The sequence below is a fragment of the Rhipicephalus microplus genome, unplaced genomic scaffold (assembly GCF_043290135.1).
Source record: "Rhipicephalus microplus isolate Deutch F79 unplaced genomic scaffold, USDA_Rmic scaffold_48, whole genome shotgun sequence".
NCBI classification, from domain to species: domain Eukaryota; kingdom Metazoa; phylum Arthropoda; class Arachnida; order Ixodida; family Ixodidae; genus Rhipicephalus; species Rhipicephalus microplus.
Genome location: NW_027464621.1, coordinates 955,641 through 982,201, shown reverse-complemented (window position 1 = coordinate 982,201; position 26,561 = coordinate 955,641). Strand labels below are relative to the sequence as shown.

Below are 26,561 nucleotides of genomic sequence, written 5' to 3'. Positions count from 1 at the left end.
TCGATGTAGTATGTTGCCACGATTAGGTACATTTGTGACCCGCTGTCGTTGCTTCCATCCACTGCGATTGCGAAAGCACGGCGCTTCAGAGCCTCCGCCATTGTGTTTCCGGTATGTGCAGCCATTTCTCTGACGATGGCAGTGGTTTTCGTACGTCCGCACCCGTACCACTTCACGTCCTCGCACTTCGGGAACATTTTCCAAAACGGCCCTGCGTGATCACTAACGCTAGCGGAAAGTTGTGTTCCACAAGGAATCCCGTGAATAGGCATTCTGCGCGGATTGCACTGTCTTCGCAGCTCTTTTGGAAAAAGCTACCGATGTTGCCTTGCCCTTACACAGCACGAACGTAGTTCTGATGCTTCTGTGAAGCGATATGCACCTTTATATCGGCCTTGCCGCCGTGCGACACGCTCAGATCACAGGCGCACGTGGTACAGAATCCGTACTTGTCACCTTTCCGCGAAGTCACAAAGCATTGAAACTCAGCTGTGTACGAGTCCAGAAACACTTGCAAGTACTTCTTTGATTTTGACGTCGCCATCGACCTTCTAACTGAACTCTGGAAACACGCAACCCCTACAACCACGGCAGACGGCGTAGGCGTAGCGTACAAAATGCGGGGGCCAAGACGGAGAAGAAGTTCTGGCTAGGCACAACGGAAGCAAGTGAACTGAATGGTGGCCGGAGTGACAAGAATGCGACACGCGGTGCTGTCGGCGCTGTTTCTCCGAAGCACGCCGATATGGAGAGTGCAAAGCACATTGGGGTCCGCCTACCGCCAGTCTACCGGCCACCCCTCTTTTGGAAAATGGAATGTGCTTGACAGTCTCGCCGTCTCGTTATCGGAGCGCACGTGAACATACAGCGCCGCAATCTTTTTCCTTTGAGACTAACCTTTTCCCTCGCCTTCTTTCGGTACGGCGGCGAGCGCTTCTCGCGGCCAGCCTTCGTCAAGATGCGCAGTGCCGAGAATGTACTCAGCGGTACTCTACAATATGGTTACAATGAAAAAGAAGTGTGGTGGCGAGTGCTCTTCCGCAGCAGAAAAGGCTGACGTACGCGCATGATCTTAAAAAGAGAGAGAGAGAAAAAAAAAAAAACAGCCTCTGCTGTGGTGGCCACTTTTCGGGAGATTCGAGATGACATTCGTACAATCGGGAGATTAGGTCCAAATTCGGGAGAGTTGGCAGTTATGCAACAAATATGGCCTAAAGTGCCCACTTCAAAGCCATTTCTTTGTTTGCCAAATTTCAGAAATGATTGGCACTATTTCACAGCCATCCGATGGCATGCAGTGGCGACATCAAGGAGCATTTCGAAATTACTGCACAGTCCGGAATACGCAGATGACACAACGACTGGCACAGCGACAAAATGGACATTAGCGGCTGTCCGCGATCTGCTACTTAAGTGAAAACAGACAACTTTTTTGAGGCAAGGTACGGTTGCAGGGAGCGTATCCGTCTACTAGCTAGTTGCGCGCAACGCTTCGCCTACTTAGCGTACACACCGTGCTAAGCCACTTACGCCCACTCCGCTTCAGACTGCACACAGATGCAGCGAGAAAGCTAATATGTAAGCACGGCGATGCAAGCTGTCTGCAAGCGATGCTCGAGCGGCTCTGGCAGCGGACAGAGGCGTATTTGGGTTGCCACCTTATGAAAGCGCGCAGCGTACTTATAACAGCGCTACCCTTGCTGCCTCAGTGCCCGCGATACACAAAGCTCAACTTTGCAACAGCGAGCGACTTTCGTTTCTGCGAAGCGGTGCACGCTGAACACAGTCCCACACAACCATAGAGGCAGCAGTGATTGCACTGTGCACTTTGCTTAATTGGAAGTTTGTTTGTTTTGAAGTTTCTTGCAGTTCCCATGACCTTCATATTAACGGGAATCAACTGTATAACTATCAGAATTTGGATACCGCCACGAGGTTAACTCTTGCTGCCAGGAAATATTGGAAGTTAACGGAAGGAAGAAGTAGACAGGAAACATTAAGAAAAAATTGGCCCCGTATCTGCATGTAATCTGCAAATGTCGTCGAAAGGCGATAGTCTTGCGTGTGGAGAAAGTGAACAAAACATTCATTTGATGCTCTGCGCAAGAAAATCGGTGAATGGTATTCTGAAGGCGCTACGCTACGTTAGTAGAGTGCGTTGAGCGTGCAGCGGAGGCGAACGAGTGCATCAAGTCACGTCACACGTGAGACATGAGCGCCATCTGGCAGTTTTCTTGGAGTACGAAACCCTGAGCAACATTGGTGGGGGCTACGAATGGGGTCGGCCGTTTCAAGAACCCTGTGCCGTTAGGAGTGGACAAACAGACAAATGTACAGACAAACTGACCAAAACTTTTCAGTTAAAGGTCCCCAAGAAAGACTATCGTCTTTAAAATAAAGGTAAGGGGAACGAGAGACAGGAGAAAGTGACTGCTGATTTCCCCTGGGTGAGTCAGCCTAGGGGTGCCGTCGATGTGAAGCTGGGGCCAAAGGGGTGTGTTGCCACATCGGGGGGCCTTAATGGAACACTAAAGAGCAGAACGATTTTCGCGTATTACTAAACTACAATGTCACAATCCCAAAACACCACTCTTACCGCAACACGATGCTTGGCGAACAATGTGACATGAAAAATTTCGAAGGCGCTTGCTAGGTCCTACATATCTCCGAATTGATAAAATGAGGTACATTGTAATCTATGGGTGCCCTAGGCTTACCATACGATGTTTCAGATAATTTCATCGAGCTAATGCCACACAAATATCGAAGATACATTTAGTAATTTTCTTATGTTATGCGCGGAAGTGCTGGCGCAAAATTTAAAAATGAAACTTGAACCTTAATTTTCGCTGCTAATGATCAACTTATAGTGAAACATATGGCATTAAAGTTCTCAGAATACAGTTGTCAATCTAAACCAAATCCGTGTTTTTCTTTAGTGTCTCTTTAAAGGCCCAATCACCCGGCATTGGCTCAACCCCCGGGATCCCATTTTCCTCGGACACGGGCAATGCCACGCACGTCTAAGCGTGGGAGGGAATTTACCCCCCCCCCCCCCCCCCATTAACTAGAGTCCGTGGTGTCGCCACTCACCAAACGTCTGCCTACGCAGACTCCCCTGTGGAAAAATAAATCGGTATTGTTTTCTGCCCACTGTACAGGCGTTTATGTTGCCCATTAGCACTTTTGCCCCGAGGTCCATCTTCAAACACAGTCGAACCCCTTTATAAGAGGTGCAGATATAAGGGACAAATGGGTGTAAGACACCAGTGTGCCTACAATAAAATACGAAAAATGCATATATGGTACCATGCTTATAAGAGACATCTCATATAAAAGACAACAACGGGTACCCAGAGCATGCCTCTTATAAAGGGGTTCAACTTATGCTGGGATAATTTAATGTAACAGGCAATGCTGACAGTGGAGCGAAATTCAGGTAGTTGGAACATACTCAAGATGGACAGTGCACAAGGCACAAAACAGAAGTACCGTAAAAGCTCTCGTATAGCCCGTTTTTTTTTTTTTTTAAGATTTTAGAGTAGGTAATTTCGGCCCCAATCTACAGTAAAATGCCGATAATACGATTATAGTTAATGCGAATTTCGGGATGATACTTGCTTCGGATGGACTACATTACATAAAATACACTGCGATTTGGTCTTATACGAACGGTTTTCCCAGCAACCACGAATGATACAAACGCACGATTGACTGCTGCACGCGAGCGGTGCAACACGGCTTGTCTGTTATATCAAGGTTGTCTCCTGCAGTTACTTTGTTACATAGAGGTCGCAAATACATGTGCTCCTATGGAGCGACGGCGAGAAATAGAAAAACTTCGTTATATCCAGGAATTCGTTATATGGAGGTATGTTATAAGTAGGTTTAACTGTAAATGCACGCTTCGCTGGTACTTGTATTTCATGTCTTGTGTACATGGAAAGCTGAAAACACAAAAGAAGCATTTATGACAGGCGAGTTTCAGTTTATTCACTATTGTTACTTGCTACTTTTGAGTAATGGAAACAGCAGCATTTAGTCTACAGTGAGGTTTCTTGATGTATGAAGAAGATTGTGGCTCAGCCATGTCAGCTCCATTTGTGTGCCGTGAAACGCTTTGTTCAAATGCAACACGTATGATTGCTTACACCTTGCTGCGCAGCTATTCTTTAATGTTGTGGATGTTGCGGAGCACAAGCTACACAACATAAAAAATCTGAGAAAGATTGTGACTCAGCCATGCCAGCTCCATTTTTGTGTCGTGAAATGCTGCTTTGTTCAAATGCAACACGTATGATTCCTACTTCAACAATGTCTCGACTGCGTTATTGTCCTCAACTTCTTTCTGTTGAGTTTGATAAGCAGCCCTTAAAAGGCTACGTTTGTGTAAACATAAGTTTGGCTAAAGAGGGCCACTGAGGGCAAAGTCTGTTTTTGATATGAGGTAAGGAGCTGAAAAAGTAATGAACACTCAAGATAAAGGTCAGACTAGGTTGTAAATACGGCAGTTACTTCACATTGTTAAAATGCAAGAAATAGCAAATAACTACCATATCTAGAATTTGTTAAGAGTGGCATTGCCTTGGTGGCTGAACTCACCTGCTGGAATGCCATATTATACTGGCCCTGACGCACTAGAAGGGTAATCTGGTGAAGCACAAGATAAGGGTCTGCAAGAGGGACAGGAGTCTTCATACTCGAGTGACTTCCTATTCCCTCAGATGCAGCTGCGGCTACAGTCTCTTGCAGTGCACCGTGCATCTCTTCCCTCAGACTGTTCGCAAGCATCTCCTGTTGCCTGCATTTGAATGGATTAAAAAGAAATACAATAAAGATTTCATGGTACTCTTATTCAATTCCAACCTATAAAATTCGCTAATTCTTAATTTTACTGCAAAGCTTGATACGCAAATAGGTATGCAGCTCACGCAGCTAATGCTTGTAGAAGTCCTATCTTCAGGTTACTGAATGCACTTGTCACAACCTCATCCAGAGGAGCTCGAAAATCTGGAGGAGCCAGTGCAGCTCTGTTGTCCCGCAAAAAGGTTTGCAGTGCTCTGTTGACATTTGACTCAATGTTCTTCATGGTTTCAGAGGCACGAGCTTCACCATGTTTTTGGATTTGCTGTTGAGATAGATGGAGAACTGCAAAAGAAAATGAACAGCATTATAGAGAGTTTTGAATGCATGCTCCAACCCAAACTGCAGAAGGAATAACCTATACAAGCGTATGATATTTGAGAAGGACACATGAAAAGCATGAACACATGAATTACAACGAATTTACCAGATTACCTTTCAATCACAAGAAATGAATGTGGAGTTTCATATTTTCTTGTTTTATTTTAATTTTTTAGGTAAAATACCTCAGCCAGTTATATTGCGGCAACAGTTATAGGAACACTTTTGGGTGGAATTTGCCATCGGTGATATATATATTGTAATGGAGACTCCGACACTGCACCGATTTGCAGGGCCGGCGGTTCTTTATCTGACTTGATCTTTCTCAACTTCTCGGCCCAGTCCATAGAACGTGCGTGCGCCCCAGCAGCGCTGTCATCCTTACAACACACTCACCTTCCCCCCGAAAAATTGTTCTGAAATTCGAAGCCTGAAACCGAGTATTCGAACCTGCGACCCCTCAAAGTTGAGACGCATTAAGTCACTCCGATACATAGAATACTTTCTCCAGCATACTATTGCTCCTCTGCCCTGTACTATACATGGTGTGGTTTTGAACGGGAAAACTCTACAAAAACTAATTATGGCCAAATGGAATATACACATGTGTTGCAATAAACCTCATGTATACCAACTCCCCATTTTTATTAACACAATTATTTCTGCTCTGTGCTGCCACAAAACATGGGAACTTCAGCTTCCACTTCTTCCCTCCCCAGCATTGCTACCTGGGTCAATACATCAGGCTCTTGTACCACCTGCCAGCTTACGTAATTTTGCATGCAAACATTTATTTGCATTAAGCAAAAGTTGATGGCAGGACATGCGCTTAGGCACTGAAGTGACCACTTACGAGACACTGGCTGTATCTCTTTGCGGCTGGGCAAGCTAATCGATGTGATGAAGGTCATAGGACGAATGGTAATTAGGCATACCATTATTGTGAGCTCAATAAAGAGCCAAGCGATGACTGTGGTTTACTTACTCATCACCATTAGCTCAGTCGAATATTATTCTCGGTTGAGTATATAGTTAGCATTGGCCTTGAGAGATTCTTTCAACTAGACAGCTCTCACCAGTCTACTCTAATGACCACTATAAATTGTATTACAACAGTAACATAAGTATGTACTTAAAGCTCCTGCCATCTTTTTTTTTGTTCTCTGCAAAAAAAAAAAAAAAAAGCGATGCCTTGGTGCACGCTTGGTGCAAATAATGTGATTTCATCTGAAACGCAGCAGGTTTCAGCTCTTGGCACAATTCATCACAGCAATCATATCACTGCTGGCTGCTCTGTTTGACAGAGCTCTTAGCGCACTCATGAGAAGAAATGGAGAAAAAAAATCTGAGTGTGGTAACCATTAGCAACTCTGTCTACACTTGACCAAATGAAAAAAAAAAAATTGCAACGAGAAATTTAAGAGCTGAATATGACTCAAAAAGTGCCGTCCAAATGACGAACGCATGGCCGTGGGTTGCCTGCACAACCAAGGAAATAATAGTGCTGCTCAGGTAGTTGGCCACATTCTGCATGGGTAGGGTCACTGTCAGTCTGGTTGTGCATGCACATAAGTGCAGGCTACTGTGCATATTTTATGAGGTGGGAATGACACTGCCTTATGAAGTTGCACTCATAACTGCAAACCTGGCAACACAGCAATTAATAAAACCTTCAGAGCACAAGAAAAGAAAGGGGGGTTCGAGAGCTTTATTTTTTTACTTTCAACGACAAACTTGATCACGTTTTTGCAGCGACTGATCAGACGAGCAACTCAATCGCAGTGATAGAAATACATTTCAGCATTTCGGCGCAGCGACAGGAGCGGGCACAATCTGCTTTTGCAGCAGCGACCTCTGTGTTTGGAGCATGCACATACTTTTCATGATAAACAGAGATGAAGAAAACTTAGCTTTAATGTAGTTTATAGTTCCCTCGAGTTTATGTCATTATTTATACAGAGGTGCAAGCCCACAAAATAAGCTTACAAAATAAACAAAAGTAGCTGTATGTGCAGGAGCGGTGACAAAAAAATAGTTGGCTGCAACCACCTGGCTGCAGCATGAATATCAGAGCAACACACACGCATGCAAGCACACACACACACACACAAACACACAACTTAATTCTTTTTTTTCTAAAGTTCACAAATCCTTGGCCCTCTCGCACAACCGTCTGATGGTACGCGGTGCCAGAACCAAGTAGCATTTCTCAACTACTTCGGAGACCGGGACACCCAGCCAACACAACGACTGAAATAGCGATGAAAAGGACATAACCAGCTGTCCGCTATAAATGTGGACCATGACCTGCTACCTTAGCGTAAACTTTTTTCTTTGTTCGCTGTAAGGTTGCAAGGAGTAAACCTTCTACTGGCTAGTTGCATGTAGCACTTTGCCTACTCGGCGTGCACGCTATTTGGACCATGCACAGATGCAGCAAGAAGCTTGTTGCATCAACACACGCCATGACGAGCTTTCTGCAAGTGATTCTCAAGCTTTCCTGGCAGCAAATGGAGGCGCATTTGGGTTGTTGCCTAACGAAAGCGTGCAGTATGGTTACAACAGTGCTACACTTGCACACGTGCAGTTAGAATCAATGCAGTGAGGTTTCCCAGTACTTGCAACCATAAACGTTTCAACTTTGCAACAGCAAGCTACTTTCATTACTGCAAAGCGGTGCGCGTTGAACGCGGTCCTGTACAACGAGGCGGCAGCAATTGACGACCCAGCGAGCTCAGGTAGGCCCGGGCTATTAAAAGCGTGCAGTAGGGTCAATAATAATAGGTGAGGATTGACGTCCCAAGATCCACAGTTTACTAAATATACACTAGAGGAAACTCTGGCGCCAGTGTCTAGGGGAGCTGCAATGCATGGCGCTTCAGCTAGCATGGGAATGATGGGTAGTACATGGATTTGTCTAATTTTTATACTTCTGGCCCCGTGTGTGTTCCTATAGCTTGGAGCTATTTTCTCACGAAACAATAATCAGCAAATGTTCAGCAGTTGCGCTTCACCACCGTACTCTTTTAAGCTTACCATTCCAAATCAAGTCACGAAGTTTAAAAGGGCTTGTTCCTTCATTCGAAACAAAACAAAGCACAGCAATAAACGAAGCCACAAGTGGTATTTGCCACACACAAGTATGAAGACTAGGCAAATCCGTGTACTACCCATGAATCCCACGATCGGTGGAACTCTGCAATAAAGCTGGCACGTTTTTTGACGGTCATCAGATCTCCATCATTATTTCCCAATGGTTACCAGAAAAGGCATCGCCACAATCGTGCAGAAGCCATAATTGATCAGTGGATTCTCTGCTTTTAAAAATGACAAAAAAAAAAAAAAAAGTTGGCGGCACACTGTGGTGCCAGCAAGTTCATCGGCGCAGTAAACTTTCATGGCACAAGTTCTTTGGTATACACTAATTGATATTGGCAAAAAGACGAACCGCTATGGCGTAAGCAGTCAGTGAATGCATTATTACATGAGAATCAGTCAGGGATTAGTCGTAACCACAAAAAGATAAAAAAGGAGCACAGACTCCGCTTGTCTGGAAGGGACAAATCTTTAAACGTCGCTTCATGCTTCGCGGTTCGTCTGCCAGGTGGCGCTACGAATGGAGGAAAGCGGGAGAGGAGAGGCGCTGCCCTCGAGCAGAGCTGTGGGTTGGGAGCTCCGTCTGTCGTTGCTATAGCAACTGCACGGACGCGTGCGTGGTCACGTTCACGGGTCTGCTCGCCTATCTGTTTTGTCTGCTCCATGCATGCCTTATGTCTGCTACCAATTCCTTCCTGTACCTGTAAAGAGCATGACTATTGAAGTTTGCGGATTGACGTCCCACTGTATCGTTTTACTTCTTTTATTCGAAACAGGTCAAAAGCCTGACATCTGTAATGTGAACCACATAAAATTACACAATGCCATTACAACGTACATAAACATAATATATACATAAACCTAATATATGAGATAATACATGAGGCCGTGTGTTTTTTCGGTCTGTTAACCTCAAATTGGATTTGAGCACAGAGAGTCTTTGTTGTCGCTTATAGCGGTAGAGCTGCTTGCGCTGCTTTCTGCGGCACATTGTTCGTTGGAAGGCGCACTCAAGCTGTTTTCTTTTCTGAGACCCTTGCCAGGCGACCAAGTGAAGAAGTCCTCTCATAGGTACCACTGAGAATTTTCATTACCTGGGCAAAGAAAGGTGCCCACTCTGTATGAGGTTGTACACAAATTGATGTCCTCCGGCTTTTCGACACCGGCGTCAGTTGGTTCCTCCTTATATTCAGCGTCATCGAGTTGAGCCACACTTTCCCGAAAGATGGAAGGAATTGCTCCCCTTCGAAGTCAAGGCACTTTCTTTAACATCTAGTAGAACATTTCCTCTGTGTTCGCTCCAGTACCTATCAAATATGAGGTGCTTCTTAAAGTGTCTAGCACATATTTGTCCTTCAATTTCAAAGGTTGCTTACTCACGGGTATTTTTTGACGCCACTGATCCAGTAGCAGCTGATTAAATGAAGCCGCGAAGAGCAGGATCTTCTCCCACCCTTTGCCATAACCAGACTTGCAGACGGAAACAAAACACTTCATTGCCCTCTGCCTGGTTGCCCCGCGTTTTCACACAAACAAATACGAAGATATCTTGTCCCTTCGAGCATTAATCAGCCCATTCCAGACATTTCAAACAAAGGGTATACGAAAATGTCCGACCAACACTGCCGCTCAGAAGTCCAGGCGTGGAAAACAAGTGTACGTCTGCTCTGCCGTCCTTTTTCTGCAGAATTTTTCGTCTGCTGTGCCTAAAAGACTTGCAACAGTGTTTCGCTTGTGAGTAAAAAAGGCGGTATGGTGTTTTTATTTCGTATTTAGTTATGAGTATGCATATAAACGTTATACGTCTTGTTTAGTCGTCATACTGAGGCAGCCAAGCAAAAGGTTTTCTAGCAGACGACACACTCTGCGCTCGCCGCTCTCTGCTGCCGCCACTGGTTTTCGCCAGTTCGCGCGTGCGCTTATAAGCGCAGCTGTACAGGTGACGCTACACATTGTGACATGCGCTGAGAGAGGAGGAAACATGTTCGAAATCGGGAACCACCGTGTACGCGTTGCCCTATGTGTCCTGCACGAAAGCGTGGGGCGGCGGCAGAGTCAGCGCTCCTCTCTTATCTTACTCCGTGGTCGCAACTATGTTTGAAACTGTTAGTATGTTTAAAGTGGCTATGTACTAACAAGGTCTGACTGTAATAAGTCTCCAGTATAAATGTACTAACAGTTACAAACATAGCTACGCCGATAATCAAATTACCGTCCGCGGCGCTGAGCATAATGCCTTTGTTGACTGCTTAAGCAGTTCTTCTTACGCCTACACGTTAGTGTGTACACTGCATACTGTATTAACTTTCGGTGCCATAAAAGTGTAGTATGGCGTTCAGCTTTCCTATGCAACAATATTTTCCTTCTCATTGAGAAATGCAGAAATCAATTGATGAATGCTTTCGACTTCCGTGTGATCGCGGTGATGCCTCTGCGGATAAGCACTGGGAAAAAAATGAAGGCAAGGTGGTGGTCACGGACTAACCCACTCGTATGACTCATTGCCGAACACCCGATCGCAATGGGCATCTTCTGCTAGGCGCTCGTGCACACATGTCACGTAGTGCTACTTTTAGCCTGCAATCACTACCGCCTCGTTGTGCAGGACCACAGTCAAGCAGACACCGCTTAAAGCAAACCAGCACCTCGCTATTGCGGAGTTGAGCGCTACGAATCGTGGACCCAGAAACATCACTGAATTAACACTATCAGAATTAATGCAAGCGTACGATACAGCAATCGTAGAGCTGTTGTAATTGTATTGCACCCTTCCATTTGGCGACAACCCAAATATGCCACAGTCGGCTACCAGAACTGCTAGAACGTTGAGGGTTGCACATCGCTTGCAGAAACATGAAGTGCAGCGTGGCTGCAGCGTTGTCAGCAATATTGAATTGGATTGTGTCAGCTATGACAACAGCTGTTACGCCATCAGAAGTAAATGCAGCAACACAAGCGTACAAGATCAATCAATCAATCAATAGCAACACAAGCGTACAAGATCAATCAATCAATCAATCTATCGAACAATATTTTCACCAAAAAAACAAACATGTACGGTGAAAAAAGGTGTCCAATGACAGCTTGTCATTGAACAAGATGGCGACCATCCCGTTACTTTCTGTTCTAGAAGCACCTTGTGGCGCAGCAATGGCACAGTAATTTCCAGTTGGCACAATTGGCGCACGTTTCCCACCATTATGCAATCGCTCTGACCACGCAAAAAAACTTGCCAAGCTAATGGTGAATCCCACTCGTCAAGCGGGAGCAACTTTTCTTGCTCCGCGGCCGAGAATCTGCATTCCGCTGGTTGATTCGGAGCAGGTTCGCGTGTTCCACTGGCAGATCAGGAGCAACTTACTGTGACGGAGCGTTCTGCGTGCTTCGTCTTGCAGAGACAGATTTTGCTGGAATTTCGACAATGAATTGCTGTCATTTCCGGCAGGCAGCGCAGTTGCCAACAGCTGCCTTGAGCGTATTTTTTCTTTTTGAGGCGGTGCCCTCCGCATGGGTTTACATTTCTAAAATAGCATTGTTTGATGCTGTTGGTTTGCTTATTGCTTCGAGCGACAGCGAGAACACTAGTAGCAGCAGTCAGGACGAGCCGCAAGTGCTTTCCCACCGTGTGCACTGCCGAAGTCTCGACCGAAGATAATCGTCTATGTCAAGGAAGTTTTCAGGACTGGTTTAGCGACGTATGTATAAACAACTACCGGCGCAACCTCAAGCGGGGCATTCACGTGTTCCACTCGCATATCTGGCTTGGCGCAATCCAAGTGCTCGCTCCAGGATTTCGGCGGCCGCTCTGGAACTACCAGTGCTATTCGCCATAAGCTGGCTGTCCACGTCTCGCACATATCCCTAGTGCTTTTTGTAGCAATGAGGACCTTGATGTGCGACTCACCAGCTTGTGAAGTGTCACGTTAAAGGCACACGTGGTACTTCCCTTTGACAGCGCAAAGCACGGCGATTTCATCGCATTTACAAAACTGCTAAGTTAAAAAAATCTGAATATAGGGAATTTACGAGACATGGTGGGAGGGTGGTGGTAGGCGCAACATGTGACCTCCCCTCCCACGCCTTTTTTTTTTATGACAGAAAAACATAAAAACTGGAAATGGCATGCAGGGCCGAACTTTCGTGTTCTCCCCCCCCCCCCCCCCCTGAACACAACCAAACAGGAAAAAGCAGTTTTACATTTACTTCTGTCAAAAGAGCTTGCGCATGTTCTGGGAGACATGTGAATGGACCAATAAAGAATGTCAGCTGCCCTCAAGGTGTGCATTAAAGCTATGCTTAATGCCAACTGCAAGTGATGCCCAGTCCACTATAGTCATAAAGGAAGATTGACAGGAACAGTGAAACGCTTCTTGCCTTTTTTTCCTGATCTGTTCCCCTTTAATCTACAGCTGCATTAGTCATGTACATTCAGAGCTCGTAGTTACTGGATGATTGTGTCACAGCGACCGCGGTTCTGTGCACGGCGGTTGTGCCAAACAATAGCCCCGTTTTCAACTTGCATGCACTGGCTGTGCATGTGTCTTTAAAATTAGGTCGTTTGTTGATATCTTTAGTCACATTTGACACAGTTTTGTGCACAGCATTTGCGGAAAGCCGTGTCACTTTAAGTGGGTAAGCATGGTCACCTCTGCACTTTTGGATTTCTGTTAGCTACGCTGTCGCCATACAAGATTGTGCCAGGAAAGACCAGTTTCGTCCTGCTGTTGTGGCAAATGATAGCCACAGTTTTGGCAGTGTGTATGCTAGCCGTGTGCGCACTTCTGAAGCATCCAAAACGCTGTTTTGAACTATCGCTCGACAGCTTGAAACCAAAGTTCATTTCATTCGCCATGATGTGGAAAAGTGTTCGGAATATCCGAACTTTATAAATGCGTATCACAGTGATTTTGCTGGAAGTTTATATCAACGCTTCCTAAATTAGTAAACATGAAGTACTGTCATGGCCTCAAGCCTGTCATTGCATTGTGAATCTGGTATGGATTATGGCACGTTTGGGTGGTCGTTTGAAAGTGCTCAAGCTGCGTTTAAAAGTGAACTCGAGAGTTTTAATTTTTTATGTCGAGAACAATTAAACATGACAATAATTTTTAACGTACTATAAAGCCCTAATATATTTAATAGTCATGTTAGTTCCCATTTTTTTACCAAAATTTTCTAACTCCTCTGGAGTGCTCGAAAATGACCAGTTGAACATACCATTAGACACAGCAGTCCTGTTGCGTCGCACCCAAACGCGGATCATCCGAAAAGCGACACAACAGTGAAGTCTTAACCACCGGCCTGCGCACGATGCCCACTTCCACATGTCTACGGATGCATCGAGCCGGTATGAACATAGAGAAATGGAGACTTCTTTATTATATAGATTCATAACCATACGTGCAAAAAGATGTTACAAATATGTAAACTGTCTAGCCACTCTGCTAAATAATGACACTGCTGTTGATGATGATAACACGAGTAAATACTGTCGTTTCGTAGCAGCAGAATGTACTATAATGCCCTTTTCACGGCCTCTGCGACTCACTACGGCAACATGCTGAAACGAATCCCAAAAGCCACGCTGTTTTCATATATTTTCAACTTTATTCTATCAAAAATAAAATGTGTTCAGTAAAACTGCAAGCAAGATTCGCAAAATCTTAAAGGGGCCCTGTAACACTTTTTGAGCATGGTCAGAAAACGCTGGCGATTGGTAGTAGAGGCTCTTGACAACATGCGAGCCAAATATTATAGCACAACACGCGGCCTGGAATTCACAATAAATTATCAAAGTCAGCTCAAAATGACTTTCTCTTCTCCCGACAAATCACGTGATATACCCAAAAATTACACGTGAACAACCCATCTATCAGCCATTGGCCGATTTGAACACGACGCACACCCTCGTTACAGAGATCGCCGTGGGAGGCCGCTACTTGTCCACGCGTACGCGCAGATTCACACTGAAGAAGCAGCACATTCAAAGGACACAAAACAAAAAAAGTGCTCGAGGTCGCGAGGCAGGTGTGACGTTTTTCTGTGGCCCGGCCATGCCTCCCTGCCTAGCTTCCAGCGCTTTTGTCGGGCGGAGAGAAAAGAGAATGCAATTGCAGCATGCGACAAACCTTTGTAACTCCACTCGCACTGGACGGATTCCTAAACATTTTTGCGGCATTGAACTCGTAAAGCAATAAGCTCTTCCAGCGAATTTATTCTATGGTTACTTGAAAAAGTATTTCAGGAGTCGAAATTCGTACATTGTACCGCAAATTCACAAAAGTTGGCAGGTATGGTTGTACCAGACTACAGGCCAATAGTGAGGTGATATGTTTTCAGCCGCGCAAGAGCCAGGTGTGGTTAAAGAGTGCATTGAAGAAGAATGGCGATTTCGGCTAGTTGGTTTGAATTCATGATAAAAAGCGGTGCAGCGCAAGCACGAAGGTGCTAGAAGAAACAGACGAAAGTCGAGGCACAGAAGGCAAAGAGGACTACACGAGCGCTGACTACCAACTGAATTTTATTATTCGCAGCACACATGATAATATATACAACAGGCAACCTTTGAACAGCACACGTGAGCAACGTGACATATTCTGGGGAATGTTCTGATAAAAAGAAGGTACAAAAATGGCTAACCCTTATCTAAAAGCGCAAACTCTTTGTCATGCAAGGCCACCGAAGGTTGGCTCACGCATCCGTCACCATTTTTTCTAATAAAATACGCTTCAGCTATTTCCCGAGTTAACTTGTCCATGTGGCGTGCCAGCACACTCACGCCTCTCAAAAGTCACAGCAAAAAGTTCCAATATCAAGAAAGATGCTATAGCTCGCCTCGAGGCTGTGAATTTGCTAGGTTTAGCCCGTAGCGAAAAGAAAGCTTCTTCCCAAGAATTGTCCATTTTTTTCACTATTAAGAGCCATAAGCCGGAACAACCTTTGCGTACAATTGTTTCTGAAAGAGGAACCTGGCAGAAGCTTTTGGGAGGTTATTTGCAGAAACATCTATCTAGTTTAGTTTTGAATGACCCCTACCGCGTCCGTAATTCGCAAGTTGTCAGATACCTCAAGGATAATAATCCAATTGGGTGCCCTGTTTTAAGTATCGATGTTGTAGATTTGTATTACTCCATTCCTCAGAGCACATTGTTAAATTATGTTAGAGATTGTATAACCAAAGATAATCATGAAGATTTGTTCATTAATGATTGTGGTGTCAGTGTTAATTCTTTCATGGAAGTTTTGCTTTTCTACTTGGAACTCCACTTTTGTGTCGTGGGGAGGGTCTCTTTATAGACAATGCAAGGGAGCTTGCATTAGGTCAAGGGTCGCCCCGGTTCTGAGTGACATTTTTCTTGCCAAGATTGACACCATCCTCAGTGATAAACTTGTGGATTTGGTGCAAACCGCTTTCAGATGTGGACGACTATTTAATTTTTCTGCTGCCTTCCCTAACTAACAGGAAAAACCCGGCTGAACTTGTATTGAGTGCTTTAGAACACATGAAGGTGGGCTAGACTTCACCTGCAAAGTTCCCCAACAGGGATCACTGAGGTACTTAGATATTAATATTACATTGTTTCCAAACCACGTATGCTGGGAATACCAACCGCGAAGTGTTAAACCCTTGTTAAACTATGCCTCCTGCCACACAAAACTGGTCAAGAGAGCTATTGCTTCGTCGGCTGTAAGTGCTGGCTTATCCAAGTCATGCCTACACAAGATGACTGATAGTGTAACAACGCAAATTACCAGACTTCTGTCGGCAGGATTTCCAAAATCTGTAATTTTTTCAGTGTGCGAAGCCTTGTTGCAAAAAATCAAACAAAAACAAGAAAATGCAGGAGGAAATAAGGAGCGAAAAAGAGTTGCAGTCATCCCATACTTCCACAATATATCTCATGGTTTGAAGAAGGTGGGCCCGAGATATGGTGTGGATGTAGTTTTATCAGCTCCGTGCAAAGTAAGCCAGATTTGCAGAATGACGGATGAGCGACTTAGTGGAATCACCAAAAAAAGTTGGACATGCGCCGTAAAACACATAAATTTGTAGATTGTGCAGTTGGTGTTGTTTACATGATTCCTTTAACGTGCGGTCATTGTTATATAGGCCAAACTGGGCGGTGCATTAATAAAAGGTTAGGAGAACATATGAATGATATATGCAAAGGAATCAGTGCAAACCTTGTTTTGCACTGCAAAAGCTGCAGGTGCCAGCCTCGATTTCCGGGCGTGAGTGTGCTGGCACGCCACATGGACAAGTTAACTCGGGAAATAGCTGAAGCGTATTTTATTAGAAAAAATGGTGACGGCTGCGTGAGCCAACCTTCGGTGGCCTTGCATGACAAAGAGTTTGCGCTTTTAGATAAGGGTTAGCCATTTTTGTACCTTCTTTTTATCAGAACATTCCCCAGAATATGTCACGTTGCTCACGTGTGCTGTTCAAAGGTTGCCTGTTGTATATATTATCATGTGTGCTGCGAATAATAAAATTCAGTTGGTAGTCAGCGCTCGTGTAGTCCTCTTTGCCTTCCGTGCCTCGACTTTCGTCTGTTTCTTCTAGCACCTTCGTGCTCGCGCTGCACCCCCTTTTTATCATGAGTTAAAGAGTGCCATGACTGACAAGAAGTAGAAACAGTGACCAATGAGTTGCAATGATATGAAGCAATCAGGCTGTAAACCAGCTTAAAATAAATGTCTGTATTGAAGTGTAAAAGATATATACTGTGAATATAAGGCAGTGACACATAGTGGTCTACAGGTGGCATTGAACATGTGCCAGTAGTGAGGTCATTTTATAAAAGCACACATGGCAGCAAGAATTACAGCACTTACACTCACGGGTGCCCCTCTTAAAAGCCTCGTTGAGCTGCAAGAACAAGTCCTGACAGATGCGCTCTATTGATGGAATCAGGGTATTTTGTAAAATCTCACGACACGTTCCTTGAACGTCCGACTGTACCGAGGTGTTAATGGCTTGAGCTACTGTATCAGCCATCATCTAAAGGAAGAACAAAACATGTTTAGTGAAAGCTACAAGCTGAAGTAACACACAAAGCATGCATGACATTATCAAGATGAGTAAATCGAAGCAGGTAAGCAGAACACTAACAGCAATGTCAACTGACTCTAGGCAAGTTTTTCATAATATCTGAGATACACATCCAAGGAGCTCTGAAGACTTTCTGTCGAACAAATAACGAACTTGGCTGGGCATGCGCCCTAGCATATTTAAGTCATTTAGACTGACAAAAAGCTAAATAGGAGCCATTTAATACAAGTGAATTTCCCTGATACCCTCATTCACCAACATAGATTTCACGAATTACTGGTCATATTGTGCACATTGTAAATGTATGCACCGTAAAGTCTGCTAGGAATGAATAGCAAATTCAGCAGTATCGCGAAGTATGATAATAGCAAGTTTTGGTACTATACCTGTAGCGTCCGTAACGGTGTTGCATATGCAAGAACGCTGCGTTTGGCATAGTGCGTGTGTGCACAACTTCTGCTCATGTCCATCATGTGGAACACTGCTTTGTTATGTAAGAAATGCTGTCATAGACCCTATGTACGCAGCACTAAAACTCACTATTCATGAGCTGCAGTGTTCAGCGCTACATGTTGCTTTCACCAGAAAATGCTGTGAACGTTTAAGTGATGAATAGAAGTGATGCTGCACTGTTGGCTGTATGCACTTATGGCTGCCACCCACACATTCAGTTTGATCTGGTTTAGCAGTGGTAATCCGTAGCAGAGGTAGTCATATGGAAAGACATGGGTCTTGGGGCTTTCTCATTTATTTTTGAACCAAATGTGACAAAAGTTGGCATGCTTACTCAGTTTGTTCTCGAGATTCTAAATATGTAGCTAATTTTCCTATAGCTTTATTAGTTCATTATTTAATTATGGTAACAATATATATTGTTCCTACCACAATAGAAAAATAACCACCAGTCCAAAATTTACAAATACCATAGGAATCAACACTAGAAAGCACAAGCTACACAACATAGGAAGCACTTTTTTAATTGATTGGATCATTATTTCTTACTTTACAGTACACTAAACTTCATAGCTCTGAATGTGGCCATTGTGTGGTCACACAAAAGACTAAGTTAAAAAACTTTCATCAAGAGAAATCAAAATCTGCTTCCTATGTTGCGTGCTCCAAACATATAGCTTCATGCTGCAAAAAAAAAATATTCTGCTATCTGTAATAGTTTCCGATATATATAAGGAATTTTCATGCAGGGTGTACAAAATTGCCATTTTGAGAAAATCAAGAAAACAAAAAATTCTAACATTTTTAATCGTAAAAATGTATGTACTCAGAAGTACATAGTCATTAACATATATATAGATACTAGAAAGCCTAAGGAGTGCAAAGCTGCAAGCTGATCGATAATTGAACGAGTACTTCTCGAATTACAGCACAATAAAGTTCATTGCATGCAACTAAAAACGAAAATTTTTATAATGAAATTAAAAAAAGAAATGAAGCTGCCCATTAAAAATAGGCTCTCAGCATTATTTTTGTGCACATTTAGCTACATTGTGCAAAAAGAATTACAGCTCTAGTTGTCCCAAGTCCACTTTTGCCAAACAAGCAAAAGACAGTGGTCGAAATCTGTGCTTTGAAAATGATGCTCTTGAAAATATCAGTGAAAAATATCATGACACACATACTTTTAGTCAGTTAATATGCACCAGAAATGTAATAGGACTGATTGTTTGCACGTGCGTGTCGTTTCTTCTAGTCCTGTAGCAAGTTGTTGCCGTGTGCTTGTCTGCTGCAAGGCTGCTTATCAGTTCAGTGACTGTACTGACGGCGACGTGCAACGAATGGGCGCACGTCATCCGCGATCCGTCGCTTAACACGGCGATGTTTTCCGGCTTGTCCAGAATGAGTTACTCGTAAATGTCGCGAACCAAACTTGCTCCCTCGCTCATCAATTTCAAGGCTACACGAGAGCCGAGGTGTTACGCTTTCTTTTTCACATAAGACTGCCACATTTTCGAGCGGAGACCACAACAACGTTGTGAACACGTCGTTAAAAGCAGTCTACCTATTGCCAGTAGCCTCCATTGCGCGGGCGGTGAGCACGTTGACTTTCTGTTCGTCGACGCGCGGCGTACTCCATGCTGACGACCCGTTGCGCAGTTCAAGGTCCTGTCGTCAGGCGGGTGGGAACCGCAGCATCGGCGCGTTTAGCGATAAGAATACGCTTTCGTTCCGTCACTACAAAGATTGATATCTCTTGTAGCTTCACTTCTGCTTTTTACTTACCGTCCTCTAACTGATGAGGCTGCAAAAAACAGTAACCAACGAACGGCTCATACCTGAGTTAGGCCTACACCGGTGACTCGGCAACCGCCGTTGATCGCGGCGAGTTCATTATCCTCATTGTCCTGAGCCATAGCGAGGCTCAATTTGAAGGTCACAGCGAATGAACGATCGCCACACCCGCTTCACAAATTACCGTAGCACGGAACTTCTTTACTGCCGCAGGCAGTGAGTAGCACCATGACAAAATGGCGTATGTTCGTACACGTCACGATAGCGAAGGTGACGCCAGAAGCGGCACTTGGCCAATTGGATGCCTAGGTTTTGTCACATGCCCCAAGCAGCCAATTGAATCGCGCGCTAGTGCTTCTCGATGACGCATTTTTGTTGAAAAACCAATGAGCAAGGTGAGTCAGCGGTGGCAGAAGATTGAAGATGAAGAGCGACCCTTCCAAACGAGACCAAGATGAACACAATAGCTCGTGTGTAACAGCAACAGTTCGGCGCGGAAAAAGCGCGATTTTAGCGTCAATTTGCGCTCAGATTCATCTCACAAGGATATCATAAATTGATTTTGCGCCAGAAATAATGACGCGAGAAGCTAGAAATTTTTCTGATAGGCGCAAAAATAGGTACAGATTCCGAAAATGTCAGCTTCAAAAAGTAGATCTTTTTTGTGATTTTGGGCCTTCTAAGACCCGCGTCCCCCCTTAAATGTAGGTGCAGAACTTTGAATGAAATCATTTTCATAGTTTAGTTCTAAGCCTATATATTTTAAATCAGCCACTCACAAAAAGTGAAATCACAAAAAGTGAAAAGCAGCCACGCAGTGCACAACCAAGAACAGGTCACATTCACTTGCAGGCCACAAGCCGTGGACTCTTTGAAGAAGGGCAAAAACAAGTGGCTCATTTTACCAGCACGTGTGTTGGTACACACATCAGCATTTCTGCGAGAAGTGTGGTCGACACAAAAGTTGAAAATTTGGCTTCTTGGTAAAACATTCTCAAAGATGCAGCATAGCACTTCCAACAGAAGATAGGAAGAAAAACAGGCAGAGGAAAAACTGCTGTAGTTGCAAGAGTATATTTTCACATCTTGCATCAATGTATAGCAAGGCAAAAAATGAATAAACAAATAAAATACACGGAGGGGGAAAGGGTCGCACATCAAAACATCTATCATACAAAACTGATAGATGTACACCCGTCAGCACCTTCAACTAGAATGCTCCGAATCGGTGAAAATGATGTGCTTGCTGCAGTTATCGATAGATGGAGCGCGCGTCACTTTTCCTAATGAATTTCCGTTTCTAGTCTGCCTAACGGGCGAGTCAAATGCACTCACTTAGCATCCTGTTTATGTGGCGTTCCGCCTGTGGTTACATTATTGCGCACACCTATGGCATTTGTTGTCGTAAAACTTATCTCGACAATGAACTCTTGGGTGCGACAGCTTCCACACCTTTAAATAAAATTTGAGGATGCTGCTGAAAAGCAATCGCATAGCAGAGCAAACACGCGTTCATGGTGTTTGTAAAAAGTTGCACAATAAGTAAGCCTAAAATGTGACGGCGTTTATTTTCTGATTCATTAATTTTCAGACAATGTGAATTGATCTGTTCTTGTAATTAAGAGTGCGCCTTCTTGTTCGTGCTGCACGGAAGAGATGTTCTCAGCAAGGCATACTCGTGGATACGACGCGAACAAAGCAATTTTCATGCGTAGTTATTGCATGAAAGCTTAATTACTATCTTATGAAACAAGACCCTGACTCTTTAGTAAAAAGAAAAATACTTATCATAAGTGGTATATAGCAGACAGTAGCAGTGTGAATGTGCACATAAAGTAACTCGTTGCCCCGTCGTATCTTCCTAATGCACGTCGAAACTTCCATTGACTTGACCCACAACACCCCTCATAATTAAATCGTGGTTCTGGGACATTAAACCCCAGATATTATTACACGCATAAATCTTGTGGTGCAAGACCACATCTTTCGTGCAGCAAGAAATGAGCAGGAAGGTAAACTCCGAATTGAGAGAACATTTCAATTCACGCTGTCTGAAAATTAATAACCCAGAACATGAACAACGCCGCCGCATTTCAGATTTATTTATTTATTGTGCAACCTTTACAAACACCATGAACGTGCGATTGCTCTGCTTTAGACATGTGATTTAGACATGTGAACTCTAGCTCGAAAGGTGCATAAGCTATTTGCATGCATTGGTTCATTGTCGAAATAGGTATATGACAACGAACGCCATGGGCGAGTGAGATAACATAGCCATGAGGGGAGCGATCGTGGCTAAAACGGGATGCCCAGTGAGTGGATTCGAACCGCCGGTCAAGCAGACTGGAAACAGAAATTTACTAGTAAAACGGATGCGCGCTCCATCTATTGTTAACTGCATCAAGCACATCATTTTTAACGCTTCACGGCACTGATCTCAGTCCAAGCGAGCCGAGGCCCCGGGTCGGAGCGTTCCGAGTTAAAGATGCTGACAACAGCAGATGTTTATGAAAAACTGAAGTTTAAAAATACCTACATGGCCACAAATCGCCCAACCAATGTTGCAATCTGCAGTAGTTGTTGTGACCTATCCAGATTACAAGAATCATGGGCTAAGAGAGTTGAAATTAAAATTTTGATTTGCAGTGGAGCTCACCTCCTGCAAACTTTAGCTGTCACATATACATTATTAGCAATGCTTGCATTTTTTCAATTAAGCTAACCGACTGCTGGCCAATGCAATGCACAGATAGACATGCAATCTCTTCCGTTTCAGTGATTTCCCTCAACAGCTCTGCCTTGTTCATGAAAATGACTACAGCTTCGCAGTACTATTCTTTGCTTTCCCTTCACAAACAAGGTAGCCTATATTTCTGAGAAGTAAAATGGGTAATTAAGCGGAGTCAATAAAAAAAATCTGCTGATCTCTCAAGCTTGTTATTTTGCATAAATAATGGTAGCGTACAGAAAGTATTCAACCAACTTTATTAGTCCACTGACCTGAGTAAATCTTGAGTCGGCCTCATGTACACCGACATGTCTGACTAATGTACACCTTTCGACACAACAGTGATATTTTAAATATCAGACTCGTTGCTCCTCTCACTTAATAAAAATTGCCCCTCTCACTAAATAAAAAGTGCTCAAACACCAACCTTGCTTTTGACTGCTTTGATAATGGCATCTCTGATCGCTGTTTCGGTCATCTCGAGCCTCCTAGAAATGTCACACCTAGTTGTTTCAAGAACTTTTGTAACAGCTGAAAAAAGAAAATAAAGGGTATTGAAAGAAAATAGCCTTATAAAATGTGTCTTTTAAAGAAAATGCAACATCTAAATACTTCTACAATAAATATCCAGGAGTACAGTAAACAATCATCCTTTACAAGGAAGTAATGTACTATAGAAAACGTGCAGCCCCTAGAAAGGCGCAGCAGAGCACTGCAACTATGTGCCACCAGCTCCGTGAATGGCAATTTGCGGCCACTTCCCTTTCAAATGGCGTGCTATGAATCGTCTATCCACACCCACGTTGTAAGGAAGTACGTGTGTGCCAAGTTGGCAGGTTTGATAAAACAGGTAGGCTTCCATAAAGTTAACAGTTCATGATTCTTTTGGGGCCCTAAAATATGAGAATAGACAAATTTACAGAATCAATCATATTTTCGGTGTGACGTAGCACAGGTGCGCAACGGACTCTTCTGAAAGGGCGACTTGTGCAGCTGACTGGCGGAAAGCTCGATGCATAGGTCATCACCATTTGTCACCGACATGTGCTAGACAACCCCTCGCTATCTATGCTAGTAATATGTATGGTTGCTAGACTGCAAGTGTTGCATTTAGCAATGCGTGGCATTTGTTTTCTGTGCAATAGTTCAGCTCCGTTTGTAGGTGTCTCTGGCTGCGTGCATAAATTATCACGTGCCAGCTCTACAAGCGATATCTCAGCGGTCTTGTAATGCAATAGAACCGCATGGTCCAGAGAGCGGCACCACTAGCTCAGTGCACGCTTCCTATAGAACAGGTGCGCATGATGTAAAGGGTGAGCAAATTAGGGCACCTGGGCACTGTTTTAAGCGTACACTTGCATCAGCAGGTATCACGCTTTACTCGTAAAATTAACACTAGCAAGTATTAAGCCTTCACTCTTTCGTAAACAAGACATAAGTGTGGAAGAGATATAGCCTGTAAAAAATGCAGTGAAGGGGCTGTAGTGGAGAGTGCAACCAGAGGAAGAGGTGCAGGATTATTTCAGTCTCCCAATGGCCAAATTCTTTACAGCGATGACGATGCAACTCTCTAGAGAAGAGGTCAGCCCGATTAGATGATTTTTGTAAATTGATTTTATTGTGAGAAGAATTATATAGAGACTCTGTAGAGGCTTTCATCGCCGTCATCATGCTTCGTATAAAGTACAAATTGATAACATTGAAATGTATATTGTCCCTGTGAGTAAACTCTTTCAAGCACTAACGAGGAACGCTTCTCAAGCATAGATGAAACAAGCTCCCCAATCGCTATCGCACGAAGGGTGCATGCGATAACATCACTCCCCGTGCGATGCCTGCCGTTGATTGCTCCTGAACCGAAAAGGAAGCCCTGTCGTCTTTTGCTGGACGAAGGAGTATGAAGAGATATTCAAGTAGGAGTCTGTGTGACTCGATCTGCAACTGTGAACTTTGATTATAAGGGCATGGCCCCGAGTGCTAGTGCTCGCTATTTCAGCAGGCATCAGCAAGCGGCTCCTGTACTTTTCTACGTGCTATGTCACACTCCAAGAACAACGCTCTTTTTCCAGAAGCTGCCGTGTCCCCACACATTAGTGATTTGCTGTATCGCGAGATCAGGTGAAAGAGAGTTAGCTGCAGCCACAATTCTTTATGGTGCTCCATGCTCCTCATATATTTAACAAATACATTGTAGAATACCTAAATGCACACAATATGCTTTCCCGATATCACAGCACGGCTTTTGTGCTGGCTATTCTACTGTTACACAGTTGCTTGAATTTCCGCACGACATTGCTTCTTCCCTAAACAACCCGAGACAGATTGATGCCTTATTTATAGACTACTCTAAGCTTTATGACATGTTTTACCATGCCACAATTTTACCTTCTTTACAATGTTTTAGCGACAACAAGCTGGTTGATTGGAAAGCAGATTACTTGCCATCGCACTCAAAATTTGTTACATTTAACTCCACGAAGTTGTCTGGCGTACAGATCACATCAGAGGAGCCTCAAGGCTCTGTGCTTGGACTTATTTTGTTTATTATTTATAAAAATGACATAGCGATTCTCAGTAACACTTAAATTAGACTTGGAATGAATGCAGACGATTGTGTTATCTCTAAAACTATCTCTAGCACTCAAGATCAGGATGCGCTGATTATTTTTTTCTGTCATTTTGTAACTAAAGTGAAACATGGCAAATGCTTCTTAACTGCAAAAATACTGTAGTCACAACCGTTTCAAATAAGAAACATCCACTCCATTTTACATAAACTAATGACCGTGTAAGTCTAGTACGTGTTACAGATTGAAAGACAGTGGTGTAACTCTCTTAACTAATTTTAAATGGTACAGCACCTTGACAATCTCCAACAAGCTCTACGAAAACTTCGCTATGTCCGACGCGCATTAAGCAACTAGACGAAATAATGGAAACTGACAGCGTATAAGACTTTGGCCAGACTCAAATATGCGACAGCTGTTTCGTCACCTCACCACAGACATGACATAGCTATGTTAGAATCCGTTAAAAAAAAGCAATAAGGTTGATATTTTGTTGCTATGACCAGCATTTCTCACCTACGTCGCATGCGCATGTTTTTTTACCGCTGCAGCCCCTCTTGAACATCAGTGCAGTTGTGATCATATTATCTTCCTGTATAAGATTGTTCACACCAACTCAAGTGTTCTAGCACCCATGTACTTCATTGCATCTTCTCCACACCATACCCGGCGATCTGACCCTCTAAATATTGTCATGACGTCAAAGCAGAGGTCTTGCCACAGAGATTGAGACACCAGACGCAGGTCGGTCTTTTTTAATAAACGCACAAGCGAGTTCTTCTTTTTCGCCCATTTCATAGTCTTTCATTGCACATGCACAACTGTCGTCTTTCCCTGAGCAAGCACGTGATTTGCCTCCCTTCGAAAGAGGCATCGTCCCGATGCACAACTTAGGCGCTTTACCAGGTGTATATTAAGTGGTCGAACCAACACCGTAACCAGGAGCTAATTAACTCGATAAATATGGTTTCATACGCACAGCGTGCACGACTTCGGGTAAATGCTTTTGGCGCTTAGAACTACAATTCGTGTCGGAAACAACTTCGTAGTTCACGTCGTTCAAGCGTCGCGTGACGCCGTATGGGCCGAAGTACCGTCTTAGCGGTTTTTCAGACAGTCCACGTTGACGTATTGGAATTCAGACCCAGACCTTGTCGCCTGGTGTGTAGCTAATGAACTTGTGTTGGGGGTCGTACCGTTGTGCATCTTGATGCTGCTGATGACAGATGCGCACACCCGTGAGCTGTCTAGCTTCCTCGGCGCACTGAGTGAATTCTTCGACATCTACATGGATGTCGTCACATTCATGCGGCAACATGGCGTCCAACGTCGTCGTGACTTCGCGACCATAGATTAGACTGAACGGTGTCATTCCAGTTGTTTCTTGTTGAGCGGTATTATAGGCAAAGGTCACATACAGCAATATCTTCATTAATGATTTACCTGCTGGCATTGGTGTTAATGTGAGGCTTTTCGTCGATGATTGTATACTTTACCAGAAAATTAACACCCCAGAAGATCATGTAAAACTGAACAATGCCTTACAGTTCATATCTAAGTGATGTGCTCTTTGGCAAATGACCCTGAATGTTAAAAAATCTGCTCTCTTGAGGATAACAAGAAAAAAGCAAGTATCTGAATTTGTTTACATTATAAATAACTCTCCACTTCCGGTAGTGACTGA

At 43.9% G+C, this 26,561-nt stretch overlaps 1 protein-coding gene across 3 annotated transcripts in view; it reads right to left on the bottom strand.

The window, feature by feature from the left end:
* The window catches only part of LOC119176980 (enhancer of mRNA-decapping protein 4), a 311,927-nt gene that overhangs the window by 59,488 nt on the left and 225,878 nt on the right, over positions 1-26,561 (bottom strand). For all 3 annotated transcript variants that reach the window (XM_075884808.1, XM_075884809.1, XM_075884810.1), the window contains 4 exons: positions 22,738-22,841; positions 17,116-17,281; positions 4,932-5,148; positions 4,603-4,801 (listed from right to left, as the gene is read on the bottom strand). In XM_075884808.1, the coding sequence (XP_075740923.1) occupies positions 4,603-4,801; positions 4,932-5,148; positions 17,116-17,281; positions 22,738-22,841 (686 nt within the window). The remainder of the gene's footprint in view (positions 1-4,602; positions 4,802-4,931; positions 5,149-17,115; positions 17,282-22,737; positions 22,842-26,561) is intronic.